The sequence below is a fragment of the Odocoileus virginianus genome, chromosome 11, assembly GCF_023699985.2.
Source record: "Odocoileus virginianus isolate 20LAN1187 ecotype Illinois chromosome 11, Ovbor_1.2, whole genome shotgun sequence".
In the NCBI taxonomy this organism is placed as follows: domain Eukaryota; kingdom Metazoa; phylum Chordata; class Mammalia; order Artiodactyla; family Cervidae; genus Odocoileus; species Odocoileus virginianus.
In genome coordinates, this window is record NC_069684.1 from 57,256,288 (window position 1) to 57,274,255 (window position 17,968).

Genomic DNA, 17,968 nt, shown 5'->3' on the forward strand with positions numbered 1-17,968 from the left:
ATTGATGAGAAAACTGAAGGAAATTTGAACACTGAAGGAGAAGTAGAAATACTTAAAACAGGGATCAACTTTGGTCTCTGTAATCAGAATGGTATCATTTTGGCACCATTTGTCTTTATTTACCAACATGTTGGAGAGGATTGGAATAGCTTCTGTGTTGTTTCATTTTGCTCTGTTTTTCTTTCTTACCAGTCAATAAATTCACTGCTATAAAAATACAGGTTAAGTCATTTGTCACATCCTATGGAACCTGCAGAAAATAATCTGATCAAGTATACTTATAACATTGAGAATTTTCCAGAGATATGGTCAATATCATTTAGTATTTTGATACATAAGAAACAAGGAGCAAAAAGAGTTATGTCTTTAAATGACATCATATAAGTTGTTAACTTAATTACAAGTAAAAAAAATATTTGCAATGAGAAATACATGAATAAATTACACTTTCTAAGGAGTATATTTTTTATGGTATATCTGAGGTTTCCATGGCAAAATCAATATACCTGATATATGCTCGAATTTGACATCCTCGAAACCAGCTCTGGATTTTAATTGCTGCATCATTCTCCTTTTTTCGAAATATATCCACAACACTAAAAACAAAATTTTTAAAGCATTTCATTAGTAACTAATACAACTCTAAAGCAAATCAACCTGTTAAACTTAATTTTTAATTTCTTCCAAAAGGATAATTATAATTCAAATGTTATTTTACATGAAATTAAAATGCTAAATTGAAGAAGGAAATGGCAACCCACTCCAGTATTCTCGCCTGGAGAATCCCATGGACTGTGAAGCTTAGCAGCCTACAGTCCATGGAGTCGCAAAGAGTTGGACACAACTGAAGCTACTTAGTACAAAATGCTAAATAACGAAAATATTTCAGAAACGATGAGTTATGTTTAAAAAATTAACCTTTCTCTGAGAGGCCACGTGCTTTCAATAGCTTTACTTTTTTTATTTTTATAATCATCTATTTGCAACTAATTAATTTGCCAGGAGTGTTTATAAGGAAATTTAGAAAGCAATGTGCTGTTTTGTCATTATTTTTAAACATAATTATTTGAATTTATTTTTTTTATTGCCACTACACATATCATGCAAGATTAAAATCCTCACATATTTCACTCACTACATCAGTTAAATGAATTGCCTCTAAGTAAAATGAGTCCATCATTTTGCCTGTTCTGGATAGAGTTCTGAGAAGGTCTACTTCAATTAGGTAGCCAGGGGGCAGGGTCATAAGCCTCAAAAAGAGACAAGAAATTCATTCTTTAGATTTTACTGACTTACAAGGAAGAAAAAGGTTTACTCAAGACAGATCTCCATCTTAATTTTTTCGGTCATTACAATTCTCTCCCCATCCCCATTTGATAAGGTCCTAATGCTTATGGAAATTACTATGAAACACAGAGTAATTTCTCTCCTGTATCATTGGCTGGAAAAAATTTAGCACTCTCTGTCTACTGAATAAATAAAGAATTGCTAGTCATTTACTTTTCACTTTTTAAAAAATTCTCTCAAGAATTCTCTCAAGATTAGTTTTGTTTTCACTGCTAGATTAAATACATAGATTTCATTGAAAGTGAAAGTATTAATCACTCAGTCGTGTCTGACTCTTTGCAACCCCAAGGACTGTAGCTCACCAGGCTCCTCTGTCCACGGGATTCTCCAGGCAAGAATATTGGAGTGGGTAGCCATTCCCTTCTCCAGGGGATCTTCCCGACCCAGGGATTGAACCTGGGTCTTCTGCATTGCAGGTGGATTCTTTGCCATCTGAGCCACCAGGGAAGCCCAATAAATTCAGACAATTAGAACAAAGACAGAATAGAAAAAAGAATACTTCAAACAATACTATGAAGTTGACCGAGAAAGAAAATGGCAATTAAACCACCAGTGACAAAGAGTTAAAGAAACAAGCAGAAGGATTATCTATCTACTAGATAGCCAGGAAATAGAGTTATCTAGAAAGCCTAATTGAAAAGAATTTACAAAAGCAGAGACAGGAACAAAAATTATGTATCAAGTCAGTGACCCGGATATTGAAAATAGTAGTGAAAAATCATACAAATCATTAAAAGGGTTAGTAGAAGTAAAGCATAAACTGTAAAACCTACACAAGAGAATAGTCGCTCTACCAGATCAAGAAAGGCACCGAGATAAGACTACTGTTGCTGTTGTTGGTGTTTAATCACTAAGTCGTGTCCAACTCTTTGTGACCCCCATGGACTGTAGCCCTCCAGGCTCCTTGGTCCAAGGGATGTCTCAGGCAAGAATACTGGAGTGGGTTGCCATTTTCTTCTCCAGGGGATCTTCCCAGCCCAAGGTTAGAACCTCCATCTCCTTGCAATAAAATTTACTGGACATAATTGTGTGGTGACACGCTAGATAATTAGGAGTAGAAGAAAAAAAAGTTTGGCTCCAGAGACATAATGGATATAATTCCCCTTTTTTTTTTTTTTGGCCACACAGTATGTGGGATCCTAGTTCCCCAACCAGCAACTGAACCTGTGCCCTCTGCATTAGAAGCATGGAGTCTTTAACAATGAACCAATAGGAAAGGCCCAAAGGATGTCATTCCTAACACTCAACTTTTGTCTTCCCAGAGCTGCTTCCTCTAGGGGACTGCATGCCACCTGCTGCATTGAATCTCTGTGAAGAATGCCACTTGCAAACTCCCTGACTTTATCTTTCAGGGTATGGACATCTACCCCATTTTAGGATGAGAGAACTGCTGAGGACTCAACAGGAGCCCACATACTCTTAGAAACTTGAAGCCAGGGGTGATTATGGGTAAAAGACAGGCAGATCTCTGAACAACTCTGTTAAAAGAAACGAAGAGAATAATAATATCCTGTGCATGCTAAGTTGCCTCAGTCATGTCCGACTCTTTGCAACCCTATGATCTACAGCCCTCCAGGCTCCTCTGTCCATGAGATTCTCCAGGCAAGAATACTGGAGTGGGCTGCCATGTTCTCCTCCAAAGGATCTTCCAGACCCAGGGATTGAACTTGCATCTTTTGTGTCTTCTACAATGGCAGGCGGGTTCTTTACCATTAGCGCCACCTGGGAAGCCCAACAATATCTTAAATAAATTAATACTTCATGTGCCAGCACTAGTCCAACCATTTTACATACCGCTGAATCAACTCACACATAATTCCTTTCAACACCTCAATGGAGTAAATAAGCATGTCCATTTGACAGAGGAAGATACTGAAGCAGAGGTAAGTGTAGTGATATGCCCAAGGTCCCATATTAGTTGATGTCAGAGTCAAGAGTTGATTCTAGGTAATCTGGCTCTTGAGGCTACATTCCTATCCATCACTTTCCCTAAAGGGGAAGAGGAATGATGAGAACAGGAGAAGGGAGGGAAGTAAAAAGGAATAAAAAGCAAGAAAGAAAAGGCAAGAGGCAAAAATGCATGTAAGCCTTTTCCAAATATAATATTGAAATTTTGTGGCATAAAATAGCATCAATTTCCTTAAAATTATAAAATAAACTAAAAGATAAAGATGTGGAGAAACACCAACAAAACACAAAAATTTCTCACTATGCTAACTACCAGGAGAAGGCAGTACAATAGCTTGCTCCTTGGAAGAAAGTCCATGACAACATACTAAAAAGCAGAGACATTACTTTGCTGACAAAGGTCCACATAGTCAAAGCTATGGTTTTTTCAGTAGTCATGTGAGAGTTAGACCATAAAGAAGACTGAGCGCTGAAGAACTCATGCTTTCAAACCGTGGTGCTGGAGAAGACTCTTGAGAGTCCCTTGGACTGCAAGGAGATCAAACCAGTCAAACCTAAAGGAAATCAACCCTGAATATTCATTGGAAGGACTAATGCTGAAGCTCCAATACTTTGGCCACCTGATGAGAAGAGCTGACTCACTGGAAAAGACTGATGCTGGGAAAGAATGATGGCAAGAGGAGAAGGAGGTGACAGAGGATAAGATGGCTGAGTGGCATCATTGACTCAATAGACATGAGTTTGAGCAAACTTCAGGAGACAGTAAAGGACGGGGAAGCCTGGCATGCTGCAGTCCATGGGGTTGTAAATTGTCGGACATGACTGAGCGAGTGAACAACAAGGCACTTGTGTGTGGCCAAAAAGAAACAATTTGGTCTTTGAACACATACAGGAAACTTTCACCTACACACGTTCAAAGTCACAAAACTTCAGAAATGTTTGTTATAGCTGCACACATATACACATGGTGGTAAAATTATAATGGAATGATGAGAAGACAAATCTCAGGACAGACATGGAGCCATTTCTAAGACCTGTCGTGTATTCATACACTGGGAATTCTATAATGGGAAAACAAAAGAACTTGTGCTACTGTTACTACATTTGAAGGAAAGAAAAATTTAAAAAAAAGAGAAAAATCTGGAAAAAAATCAACCTAACTGAAGAGCAGCAAAAGACAGCCAATTTACAGAAAAGAAAATACAAGCAACTTTCACTTTTAGAAGCCCTTGACCTGGGTTCTAGGTATATATTCACTTTGAGACCTATATATAACAAATCCATCTTATAAATGCCAATGTATATTTCAGGAAAAATTATATTAAAACAAATGCTTCCTTAGAGTTTTGGAAAACAATTTCCTTTAGTCAAAAAGCTGAAGGTAGGCATTGATGAATGGTTTCCAGTGTTAAATTTTACTGTGAAATGTCATCACTTTTCCAAAAAATGTAAGCATATTTAATTTTGTTCTGAACAGTGAAGTGGTTAATGTTACTTCCACAAAATATGTGAATTTTCTGCTCCTTTAAGGCAGTATGAAAGAGGACATATTACCTTTATATACAAAGATATTTATTTATAGAATTTTGGTGCAACATACATAGAAAAATACGTAAAAGATTGAAGTAACTAACAAATGGCATCTAAGTGTCTTTAATAAAGTGCATTTAGAAAACTGTTTTTTAAAAAGGCACAAAAAGATACTTAAGATGACTCAGGAAATTAGTTTTTGTGATTTATCACTGTACTATTAAAATTACAGAAACAACCAAAATAAGCAACAGATGTAGTATAGGACACCCATAAAATGGAAAACTGTTTCGTCCTTGAGCTTTCCAAGTGGCTCAGTGATAAAGAATCCACCTGCCAATGCAGGAGATGCAAGAAATGTGGGTTTGACCCCTGAATCAAGAAGATTCCCTGAAGTAGGAAATGGCAACCCACTCTGGTATTTTTGCTTGGAAAATTCCATGGAGAGAGGAGCCTGGCAGGCTATAGTCCATGGGGTTGCAAAGAGTTGGAAATGTCTGAGCACACACACATTTTGTCCTGATAAAAATTAAATGGATCAGTATGTCTTCACATAGACACAACATGTAATGTGAAAACAAAGGAAGATACAGCATAATGTAATATGATCCCATATTTATAGAAAACAATTTAAACTATATTAATATGGGAATGTATACACAGAAAAAGTCTTTGAACAAAGCTATTAAAAGTGATTTCCTTTTTAAAGACTAAAATTTGAAAGGAGAAATTTACTTTATTAATTTCTGAATTTAGCAAATCATTTTGTGAGTTGTGTAACATTATCAAAATTTTAAATTGTATTAAATAAACATAAACCTTTAGAAAAATATAAATACATTTTCTATGTTAAGGAAAGTATTAGACATATCTAGGCATTAAAACCTAAGAAACTTGACTAATATAACATGAACCACAGCCTAACCTAGTTAAAATGTTAGGATATTTGCAAGCTCTTTAGGTTTGTACAAAGGCCTTCGCTTAAACTGTGCCACTTACTGGCTGGGTTTACCTTAAGCAAACTTTTTAACCCAAAATTCCATTTCTTCTGTAAAATTTCAATAATAGCAATCATGAGTATGTTTGCAGGCATATCATAAAGAACTTGAAAGACTGATAAATAATGTATTTTCACTAAGCGATAATGATAATTATTACATTATTACACAATAGTGGGCATCTATGTAGATTGCAGTAAGAAAAAAAATACCTGTCTGTCAATATCTTATTAATTAATCAAAAATATTTACTATATGTAAATTATGTGTAAGTTAGTATGGCATTTATTATTGAATAAATTTGATGTGTAACATTTTGCTAAGTTTAAGGTATAAAGCTTATTACATAGATACATTTACATATTGTAATATGATTGATAATAAGCAGTATTTATCACATTACATGATTATAGTAGAATATTACTGTCTATATTTATTATATATTCTTGATCTGGATGGCTTACTCACTATTCATTTCAAGTTTGTACGCTTTAGCTCAGTTCAGTTCAGTTGCTCAGTCGTGTCCGACTCTGCGACCCCATGAACCCCAGCATGCCAGGCCTCCCTGTCCATCACCAACTCCCGGAGTCTACCCAAACCCATGTCCATCAAGTCAGTGATGCCATCCAACCACCTCATCCTCTGTCATCCCCTTCTCCTCCTGCCACCAATCCCTCCCAGCATCAGGGTCTTTTCCAATGAGTCAGCTCTTTGCATCAGGTGGCCAAAGTATTGGAGTTTCAACTTCAGCATCAGTCCTTCCAATGAACACCCAGGACTGATCTCCTTTAGGATGGACTGGTTGGATCTCCTTGCAGTCCAAGGGGCTCTCAAGAGTCTTCTCCAACACCACAGTTCAAAAGCATCAATTGTACCCTTAAACACCATCATTCTTAGCCACCACCTTTCTCTGGTGACCACCATTTTCACCTCTTTTTTATGTCTGATTTGTTTAGATTCCATATATAAGTGATCTAATACAGTACTTGTCCTTCTGTTTGACTTATTTCAAGGAGCATAATGTGCTCAAGGTCCACCCGTGTTGTCACATATGGGAAGATATATTCCTTTCTTATGACTCAACAATATCACACTGTGTATAAATACCATATCTTTTTTACCCATTTGTTTATGGGTATTTGGATTGTTTCCCTATTTTGACTATTATGAATAGTGCTGCATTAAGTGTGGAGTTCATATAAACTGTCAAAAATCCTGTAGTCATTTCTTTTAGCTTATACCCAGAAGTGGAATAGCTCGATCATATGGTAGATCTATTTTTAATTTTTTGAGGAAACTTTACATTGTTTGCCACACTGGTTGGGCCCATTTACATTCCCACCAACAACATATAAGGGTTCTCTTCTCACCACAGACTTGATAGCATCTGTTGTCTCTTGACTTCTTGATGAGCATCATTTTAACAGATGGGAGATGAGGATAGCTCATGGTGGCTTTTATTTACATTTGCCTTATGATTAATGATGTTAAACATCTTTTCATGTGTCTGTTGGCCACTTCAATGTCTTCTTTAGAGAAATAACTATTTAGTTATTCTGCCCATTTTTTAATTGGACTGTTTGCTTTTCTGTTATAAGCCCCTGTTGAGTACATGATTTGCAAAATTTGTCTCCCATTCTGTAGATTCTTTTTCATTGTTCATGATGCTGTACAGAAGTTTTTGAATTTGATATAGTTGCAATTGTGGATTTTTTTCTTTATTGTTTATGATTTTGGCATCATGCTCAAAAAATTATTGCCAAGACCAGAATCGATGAGCTTTATCTCTATGTTTTCTTCTAGTTTTACAGTATCAGATCTTGTGTTTAACTCTTTAATCCATCTTGAGTTAACTTTTTTGAGTGTTGTGAGATAGGGGTCTAATTTCATAGCTCTTCATGTGTTTCTCCAGTTTTCCCATCACCACTTATTGAAAAGACTTCCCTTTCCTACTGAGTATTCCTGGCTCATTTTTCAAATATTAGATGACCATATCCAATGGGATCTAATTTTAGGGTTTTTATTCTGTCCTATTAGTCAATGTGTCTATTTTTGTGCCAGAACCATTCTGCTTTTCTTACTATGACTTTCCATTATACTATGAATGAAATCCAGAAGTGTGATACCTCCAGCTTTGGTTCTTTTGTCTCAGGATTGCTTTGGCTATTCAGGGTCTTTTGGTTCCTCATAAATTTTAGGATTGTTCCTTCTATTTCTGTAAAGAATACCTTTGGTGTTTGGGTGGGTATAGCACTGAATCTATAGATGGTTTGGCGGTTATATGGGTATTTTAACATATTACCTCTTCCAATCTAAGAATACAGGATGCCTTTTCATTTGTTTGTGTTCTTCATTTTCTTCTAGCAGACTTTTGTAGTTTTCATTATGCATATCTTTTACTTCCTTGATTAAACTTATCCTTAAATATTTCATGGGTTTTGATTTTACTGTGAATGAGATACTATAATTTTTTTCAGCTGTTTCATCATTAGTGTAAAGGAATTCAATTGATTTCTGTCAAAATTCAAACCCTGCCACTTTACTGAAATTGTTGATTAAGTCAACAGTTCTGAAGGAATTCTTTGGGATTTTCTAATATAGGATCAGTTGTTGTTCAGTCATTCAGTCATATCCAACTCTTTGCAACCCAATGGGCTGCAGCACACCAGGCTTCCCTGTCCATTATCAACTCCTGCAGCTTGCTCAAGTCCACTGAGTCAGTGATGCCATCCAACCATCTTGTCCTTTGTTGCCCCCTTCTCCTCCTACCTTCAACCTTTCCCAGCATCAGGGTCTTTTCAAACGAGTCAGTTCTTCACATCAGGTGACCAAAGTATTGGAGTTTCAACTTCAGCATCAGTCCCTCCAAAGAATATTCAGGACTGATTTCCTTTAGGATTGAATGGTTTGATCTCCTTGCAGTCCAAGTGACTCTCAAGAGTCTTCTCTAATGCCACAGTTCAGAGCCATCAATTCTTTAATGCTCAGCCTTCTTTATGGTCCAACTGTCACATCCATACCTGACTACTGGAAAAATCTTACCTTTAACTATACAGACTTGTTGGCAAATAAATGTCTCTGTTTTTACATATGCTGTAATAGGTTTGTCATAGCTTTTCTTCCAAGGGGCAAGCATCTTTTAATTCCATGGCTGCAGTCACCATCTGCAGCAATTTTGGAGCCCCCAAAATAAAGTCTCTCACTGTTTCCATTGTTTCCCCTTCTATTTGCCATGAAGTGATGGCACAGGATACCATGATCTCAGTTTTTTGAATGTTGAGTTTTAAGCCAGCTTTTTCACTCTCCTCTTTCACCTTTATCAAGAGGCTATTTAGTTCCTCTTTGCTTTCTGCCATAAGGGTGGTAGATTATAATCTGTGTATCTGAGGTTATTGCTATTTCTCCTGGCAATCTTTTTTTAAATTAATTAATTAATTTTAATTGGAGGCTAATTGCTTTATAATACTGTAGTGGTTTTTGCTATACATTGACATGAATCAGCCATGGGTGTACATGTGTCCCCCATCCTGAACCCCCCCCTCCCACCTTCCTCCCCATCCCATCTCTCAGGGTCATCCCAGTGCACCAGCCCTGAGCACCCTGTCTCATGCATCCAACCTGGACTGGCGATCTGTTTCACATATGATAACATACATGTTTCAATGCTATTCTCTCAAATCATCCCACCCTCGCCTTCTCCCACAGAGTCCAAAATTCTGTTTTTTACATCTGTGTCTCTTTTACTGTCTCATATATAGGGTCATCATTACCATTTTTCTAAATTCCATATATATGTGTTAATATAATGTATTGGTGTTTTTCTTTCTGACTTACTTCACTCTGTATAATAAGCTCCAGTTTCATCCACCTCATTAGAACTGATTCAAATGCATTCTTTTTATTTTTTTAATTTATATATTTTAATTGGAGGCTAATTACAATATTGTAGTGCTTTTTGCCATACATTGACATGAATCAGCCATGGGTGTACATGTGTCCCCATCCTGAACCCCCCTCCCACCTCCCTCCTCATCCCATCCCATCTCTCAGGGTCATCCCAGTGCACCAGCCCTGAGCACCCTGTCTCATGCATCCAACCTGGACTGGGAATCTGCTTCACATATGGTAATATACATGTTTCAATGTTATTCTCTCAAATCATCCCACCCTCGCCTTCTCCCACAGTCCAAAGGTCTGTTCTTTACATCTGTGTCTCTTTTGCTGTCTCGCATATAGGGTCATCATTACCATCTTTCTAAATTCCATATATATGTGTTAATATACTGTATTGGTGTTTTTCTTTCTGACTTACTTCACTCTGTATAATAGGCTTCAGTTTCATTCACCTCATTAGAACTGATTCAAATGCATTCTTTTTATTTTTTTTAATTTATATATTTTAATTGGAGGCTAATTACAATATTGTAGTGCTTTTTGCCATACATTGACATGAATCAGCCATGGGTGTACATGTGTCCCCATCCTGAACCCCCCTCCCACCTCCCTCCCCATCCCATCTCTCAGGGTCATCCCAGTGCACCAGCCCTGAGCATCCTGTCTCATGCATCCAACCTGGACTGGCGATCTGTTTCACATATGATAATGTACATGTTTCAATGCTATTCTCTCAAATCATCCCACCCTCGCCTTCTCCCACAGAGTCCAAAACTCTGTTTTTTACATCTGTGTCTCTTTTACTGTCTCATATATAGGGTCATCATTACCATTTTTCTAAATTCCATATATATGCATTAATGTATTGGTATTTTTCTTTCTTACTTCACTCTGTATAATAAGCTCCAGTTTCATCCACCTCATTAGAACTGATTCAAATGCATTCTTTTTAATGGCTGAGTAATATTCCATTGTGTGTATGTACCACAGCTTTCTCATCCATTTGTCTGCTGATGGGCATCTAGGTTGCTTCCATGTCCTGGCTATCGTCAGCAGTGGTATAATGAACATTGGGGTACACGTGTCTCTTTCAATTTTGGCTTCCTTGGTGTGTTTGCCCAGCAGTGGGATTGCTGGGTCATATGGCAGTTCTACTTACAGTTTTTTAAGGAATCTCCACACTGTTCTCCGTAGTGGCTGTACTAGTTTGCATTCCCTCCAACAGTGTAAGAAGTTTCCCTTTTCTCTGCACCCTCTCCAGCATTTATTGTTTGTAGACTTTTTGATAGCAGCCATTCTGACCAGCATGAGATGGTACCTCATTGTGGTTTTGATTTCAAATGCATTCTTTTTAATAGCTGAGTAATATTTCATCATGTAAATGTACCACAGCTTTTTTATTCATTTATCTGCTGATGGGCATCTAGGTTGCTTCCATGTCCTGGCTAGTATAAACAGTACTGTGATGAATATTGGGGTACACGCGTCTCTTTCAATCCTGGTTTCCTTAGTGTGTATGCCCAGCAGTGGGATTGCTGTCTTCTGGCAATCTTGATTCCAGCTTGTGCTTCATCCAGCCCAGCATTTTCATGATGTACTCTGCATATAAGTTAAATAAGCAGGGTGACAACATACAGCCTTGACATATTCCTTTCCTAATCTGGAACCAGTTGGTTGTTCCATGTTTGGTTCTAACTATTGATTTCTAAACTGCATATAGGCTTCACAGGAGGCAGGTAAGGTGACCTGGTAGTCCCATCTCTTTAAGAATTTTCCACAGTTTGTTGTGATCCACACAAAGACTTTACCATAGTCAATGAAGCATAAGTAGATGTTTTTCTGGAATTCTCTTGCTTTTCCTATGATCCAGTTGATGTTGGCAGTTTGTTCTCTGGTTCATCTCCCTTTTCTAAATTCAGCTTGAACATCTGGAAGTTCACAGTTCATGTACTGTTGTAACCTAGCTGGAGAATTTTCAGCATTACTTTGTTCGCCTGTGAAATGAGTGCAATTTTACAGAAGTTTGAGCATTCTTTGGCATTGCCTTTCTTTGGGATTGGAATGAAAACTGATTTTTCCAGTTCTGTGGCCACTGCTGAGTTTTTCAAATTTGCTGGCATACTGAGCACTTTCACAGCAGCACTTTCACAGCATTATCTTTTAGGATTTGAAATAGCTCAGCTGGAATTACATCACCTCCACTAGTTTTGTTCATAGTGACACTTCCTAGGGCCCACTTGACTTCTATGATATCTGGTTCTAGGTGAGTGATCAAACCACCATGGTTATCTGGGTCAGTAAGATCATTTTGTATAGTTCTTCTGTCTGTTCTTGCCACCTCTTCTTATTATCTTCTGCTTCTGTTAGGTTCATGCCATTTCTATCATCAGCAAATAATGAGTTTTGCTTCTTCCTTTCCAATTTGGATGTCTTTATTTCTTTGTCTTGCCTAATTACTCTAGCTAGAACTTCCAGTACTATACTGAGTAGGAGTGGTAAGATCAGTTCCTTGATCTTGGTCTTAGAGGAAATATTTTCAATTTCTCTACATTAAGAATAATGTTAACTGGGTTTGTCATGCATGGCCTATATTCTTTTAAGGTATATTCTTTCTATACTCAGTCTGTTAAGGGTTTTTATCATCAAAAGATATTGTATTCTGTCAAATGTTTTTTCTGAATTCATTGAGATAACCATATAATTTTTGTCTTTCATTTTATTGATGTGATGATATATTATACTTACTAATTTGCATATATCAAACAGTCCTTGCATCCCAGTGATAAATCCCACTTGGTCATACTGTCCAAAGTGTTCTTGAATTCTGCTAACTAATATTTTGTTGAGAATTTTTTCATCTATGTTCATGAAGGGTAGTGGTCTACAGTTTTCTTTTCTTCTTGTATCCTTATCTAGTCTTGGTATCAAAATAATGCTTGCAAAATGAGTTTGAACATGTTCTTCAATATTTTGGAAAAATTTGAGAAGCATTGGTATTCATACTTTCTTTAAATGTTACGTAGAATCCTCAAGTGATGCCATCTGATCCTGGAGTTTTCTGTTAGAAGTTTTAAAATTACCAATTCAATCTCTTTACTCGTTATTGTCTGTTCAGATTTGCTTTTTTTTTTTTTTCTAATTTAATCTTGGTAGGTTGCTTGCTTGTAGAAATGTATCTATTTCTTCTAGATTATATAATTTTGGGTATAAATGTTCAATAGTAGTGTGTTTGGAGTCTATGTATTTCTGTAGCTTCCGTTGTAATATCTCTTCTTTCATTTCTAAATTTATTTGAGTCCCCTTTTTGTCTTGGTTTGTCAATTTTGCTAATCTTTTTTGAAGAATCAGTTCTTAATTTTGTTGATCTTTTTTATTGTGTTTGTGGTCTCCAGTTCATTTATTTCCATTCTGATCCTTAATTCCTTCTTTCTGTTAACTTTGAACTTAATTTGTTCTTTTTCTATCTCCTTGAGGAGTAAAGTTTGGTTACTCAATTGAGATGAAATTTCTTAATATATGTATATTTATTGCTATAAACTTTCCTCTCAGAACTACTTTTGCTGAATCCCACAATACTTGTTATGTTGTGTTTTAGTTTTCATTTGAGACAATTTTTTATTTCCCTTTTGAGTTTTCTTTTGATCCAATGTTTGTCTAGAAGTATGTTGTTTAGTTTTCACGTATTTGAAGTTCTTCTCACTTTTCTCTTGTTGATTTCTAGCTTTATACTATTGTGGTCAGAGGGGATAGATATGATTTCAATCTTCTAAATTTGCTAAGTTTTTTTTTTTGGTGGCCTATTATATGATCTATCTTGGAGAAGATTCCATGTACCCTTGAGAAGAATGTGCATTCCATTGCTGTTGGATGGATGTCCAATATATGTCTAATAAATTCATTCCTTATAAAGTGTTGTTCAATTCCAACATTGCCTTGTTGATTTTCTCTCTGGACAATCTATCCATTGCTAATAGTGGGGATTTAACATCTCTCACACTCTTATTATTATTGCCTATTATATTGCCTGAGTTTTCTTGTAGCCCACTGAATTCCTTCATAACACTTATTTTAAATTCTTATTATGTTTAAATTGTAATATTCCATGCCTTTGGATTTGGCTGCTGGAAAATTGTCATTTAATTTTGTAATATCATGCTACCCTTACTATTTATGGTGGCTGATGAAAAGTATCTCTACTGTTGCATTTGAGGTAGACTTTCTTATTTTGCATGCTAAGTCACTTCAGATGTGCCCAACTCTTCGCAACACAATGGACCACATAGGGTCCTCTGTCCATGGGATTCTCCAGGCAAGAATACTGGAGTGGGTTGCCATGCCCTCCTCTTGCAACTACAACTGCCAAAGGGATGCATCTTTATAGTACTCTGAAAGTTCTCCTGTATACTAATCATAATAGTTACCTTCTTGAGAGTAAGGCTCATCTTTTATTTTATCTGTATCCCAACATATACTAAAGTATCTGATTCATAGGAGAAGCTAAACTAATGTCTGTGGGAGGATAGAGAAAGGAAAAAAAGAAGGAAGGAAGGAAGGAAGATAAGTAATAGCTGAAGTTAAGGCAGAGGCAAAGTCCTTAACTAGTTTTCAGAGTTCTGTGTACAATACAAGGGATATTAGATTCCCTGAATATCATCACTGAGGCCTCGGCATCACACATCTCCAAAATGTAACAGTCTTTGGTTCAAAAAATTTATAGTGAAAGATGTCAAATAACAGGAAAAAACATAAGGCCCAAATAAAAGACATAAGTATTTTGCAGTTCCCTAGAAGTTACTGGAAGAGCATCAGGAAGGGAGATCATGATTAAACAGTGTCAAATGCCATGAATCAGTCATGAAAACAAGGCCACTATCTCATGGGGTTTCAGGGTTAGAAGGAATCTTTCATTTTTCTTTTAACATTTTCATTCTAGTCAATATTCTATTCTAGTACAGGAAATAAAAATGTCATTTAGGGCAAAAATAGAGAAGATAAAGTAACACAATGTCTAGTAGAGAAGGCAATTCAAAGAAGATAGAGGGTAAAGAAGATAAGGAAAGAAACATTTATTCAAAAAGGCTGATATAAAGTCAAATTCACAATAGATAAAATGGTTTTTCATGGTTCTTTAACCCTTTTTTATCATTAAATTTTTTTATTGGAATATAACTGCTTTACATTGTTGTGCTCATTTCTGCTACATGACAACATGAGTCAGCTATATGTATACATATATCCCCACCCTCTAGAGCTCCCCTCCCAGCCCCAATCCCACACTTCTAAGTCATCACAGAGCAGCAAGTTGAGCTCCCTATGCTATATAGTGGCTATATAGTGGCTACTCACTAGCTATTTATTTTGTAGATGGTTGTGTATATACGTCAATACTACTCTCTCAATTCACCCCACCCTCTCCTTCCTCTGCTTCCGTGTCCACAAGTCTGTTCTCTACATCTGTGTCTCTATTCCTGCTCTGCAAATAGGTTTATCAATACCATTTTTCCAGATTCCGTACCCTTAATATTTAAAATGCCTATAGTATTCCTGGTTGACCCTTCATAATGAGGCTGTTCAGGGCACCAACACCCCACTCAGTCAAAAATCCTATGCATAATCTTACATCAGCCCAAATACCCACAGTTCTATATGCATCAGTTCAGTTCAGTTCAGTTCAGTTGCTCAGTCATGTCCACCTCTTTGTGACCCCATGGACTGCAGTACGCCAAACTTCCCTGTCCATCACCAACTCCTGGAACTTGCTCAAACTCATGTCCTTTCTGTCGGTGATGCCATCCAACCATCTCATCCTCTGTCATTCCCTTCTCCTCCCACCTTCAATCATTCCCAGCATTCAAACAGTTGGGGATTGTGCATTATTATAGAACACATTTGTTGAAAAAGGTATCTGAATATAAGTGGACTTTGGTAGTTCAAACCCAAGTAGTTCAAAGGTCAACTGTACTCTATTTAAATTAATGAAAACATTATTCTTTCCTTCACCAGCAATAAACAGCTGACCACCTTTACAAATGAGAGAAAGAAAAAGTATAGGGTATACAGATATGCCTAATACTTTTTTCAACTAATACATTAGTTTGAGCTTACCCCTTATGTGTAATTATCACACAAGATAAGCAATCACATTATCTGTCTTGAGTTTATGCTTTTTAAACTCTCCCAGTAATAATGTTAACATATAATACTTAGTCAAAAGGAAGATTACATAATTTCTTTTTGCAGTTATTAAAAATCTCTGGGTTTTTTAAACAGTCATTTAATTAAAAGTATATATATACTAATAAAAACTATACATTAAAGGGAAATGCTTTGAAATAACTAGTAGTTAGCTTAGTGCTAAATTTTAAGTTATGGGCTAAAATTTGACTTCTACACACATTTTTCTGTTGCCATTTTTTAAGTGCTTAAAAATGAAATTTACAGATACTTGGGTTACCACTGGGATGCTGCATACTCATACAATATGTCATGAACTGCTAGACATTTTATGTTTAAAATGAAAAATGTGGGAAACACTTTATTTTAATGGTATATTAATTAGTTCCAAATTACAATGAAAATCCTATAGCTGTGAATAAAATATGACATCTACATGAATTTGAAATAAATTTATTATGATCAGTATTATCACAATGAATACTAAATGAATTAATAATGATGAAAGACCAAAAGTATTACCAGGAATCTAATAAAACACTGAGAAAAAGCTGGAAGTTTCCAGTCACTTCATCATCAACTAGAAATAAGTATTATAACCCTGTATAACACTATGTGCATATATATCATTAGTGGCCAGAAAATAACTGACAATAATTAAAAAATGAAAAAAATGTGTGATTAAATATTTTTCCTTAACATGCAAAAAATCTGCATTTTACACATCAAAATACTGTGCTTAGTCTAACCTTAGCTATTGAATAAATGCTAGACTAAAAACCCAATACCCTTTGCTTCTTGTTGTCATTTAACTTGTAGCTATTTTAGACATTAGGAATAAAATTCCAATATTAGCTGTCAACCCACTCCAGTATTCTTGCCTAGAAAATCCCACGGACAGAGCAGCCTGGCAGGCTACAGTCCATGGGGTCGCAAAGAATCTCAGATGACTGAACAACAGGCAAGACATGGCATGGTTATAAGACAGGTTGATGTGCAAAATGATTATTTTTTCCATATCACTTCACTATTAGGCCTTAAGGATTTCAAACTCCTTAAATGCAAGAATTATGCTTATTTTCTACTTTGGATTCTGATTATTACCTATGTTTCTAGTAAAAGGTCAGTTACTACTGAATGATGAGAAATAGGATATTTTAGAAGGTACAAGTTCAATGAATCATAGGTTGTAAACACATTAGCATTATTTATTTTTTTTTTTTTTCTGGCTGCATGGCATACAGAATCTTAGTTCCCCAACCAGGGAGGATTGAAATTGTGCCCCCCACACCCCTCTCCCCCCATAGTGAAAGCAGTGGAAACTCAGAGTCCTAACAACTGGACTGCCAGGCAGTGTGTTTAAGAGTTAGTCACTCAGTTGTGTCCGACTCTTTGCGATCCCATGGACTGTAATCTATCAGGCCCCTCTGTCCATGGAATTCTCCATGCAAGTATACTGGAGAGGGTAACCATTCCCTTCTCCAAGGTATCTTCCTGACCCAGGGATTGAACCTAGGTGTCCCGCATTATAGGCAGATTCTTTTCACTTTCAGTAATAGTTTTCATTATAGCTCTTGTTACTATTATTACCTCACAGTCCAATGAGTCAGGGGTCGCTAATACATAAGCAAATCTTTTTTCCAGATGCATGGCATGCAGGATCTTAGTTTCCCAATCAGGGATCAAATTCGAGCCCCGCTGTAGTGAAAGCAGTGGGAGTTCTAATAACTGGACTGTCTAATAACTGGAGTGTCTAGCATTAGATCATTAAGTAGAAACTATCATAGGCTTGTCATGTAGATTTATACTGCTGGTGTACTTTTAAAATATTTTATATTTACTTTTCTTCCTCCTTCTCATTTCACTGAAGAAATCAACAGTGGGCAAGGGTGTGGTGGGGTGGGGGGAAGGGGAGGTCCCCACGGCTCAGCATGGGGTATCAGAGCCTGTGTGGGGTACAGTGGGCATCCACACGGAGGGGCAGCCTGGGGTATGATGTCCCATCTGAGCAAGGAGAGTGTTCCCATGGAGAAGAGGCGTGGCTTTAGGGTGTTGAGGACGGTGAAAGCGGAGTACACGCGGAAGGGCGCCAGCGCAGGGAATCAGAGACCAAGAGT

At 36.7% G+C, this 17,968-nt stretch overlaps 1 protein-coding gene across 2 annotated transcripts in view; it reads right to left on the reverse strand.

Moving 5' to 3' along the window:
* The window catches only part of SPATA17 (spermatogenesis associated 17), a 217,263-nt gene that overhangs the window by 189,872 nt on the left and 9,423 nt on the right, over positions 1 to 17,968 (reverse strand). For both annotated transcript variants that reach the window (XM_070474511.1, XM_070474510.1), the window contains exon 2: positions 507 to 596. In XM_070474511.1, coding sequence (XP_070330612.1) covers positions 507 to 596 — 90 coding nt within the window. The remainder of the gene's footprint in view (positions 1 to 506; positions 597 to 17,968) is intronic.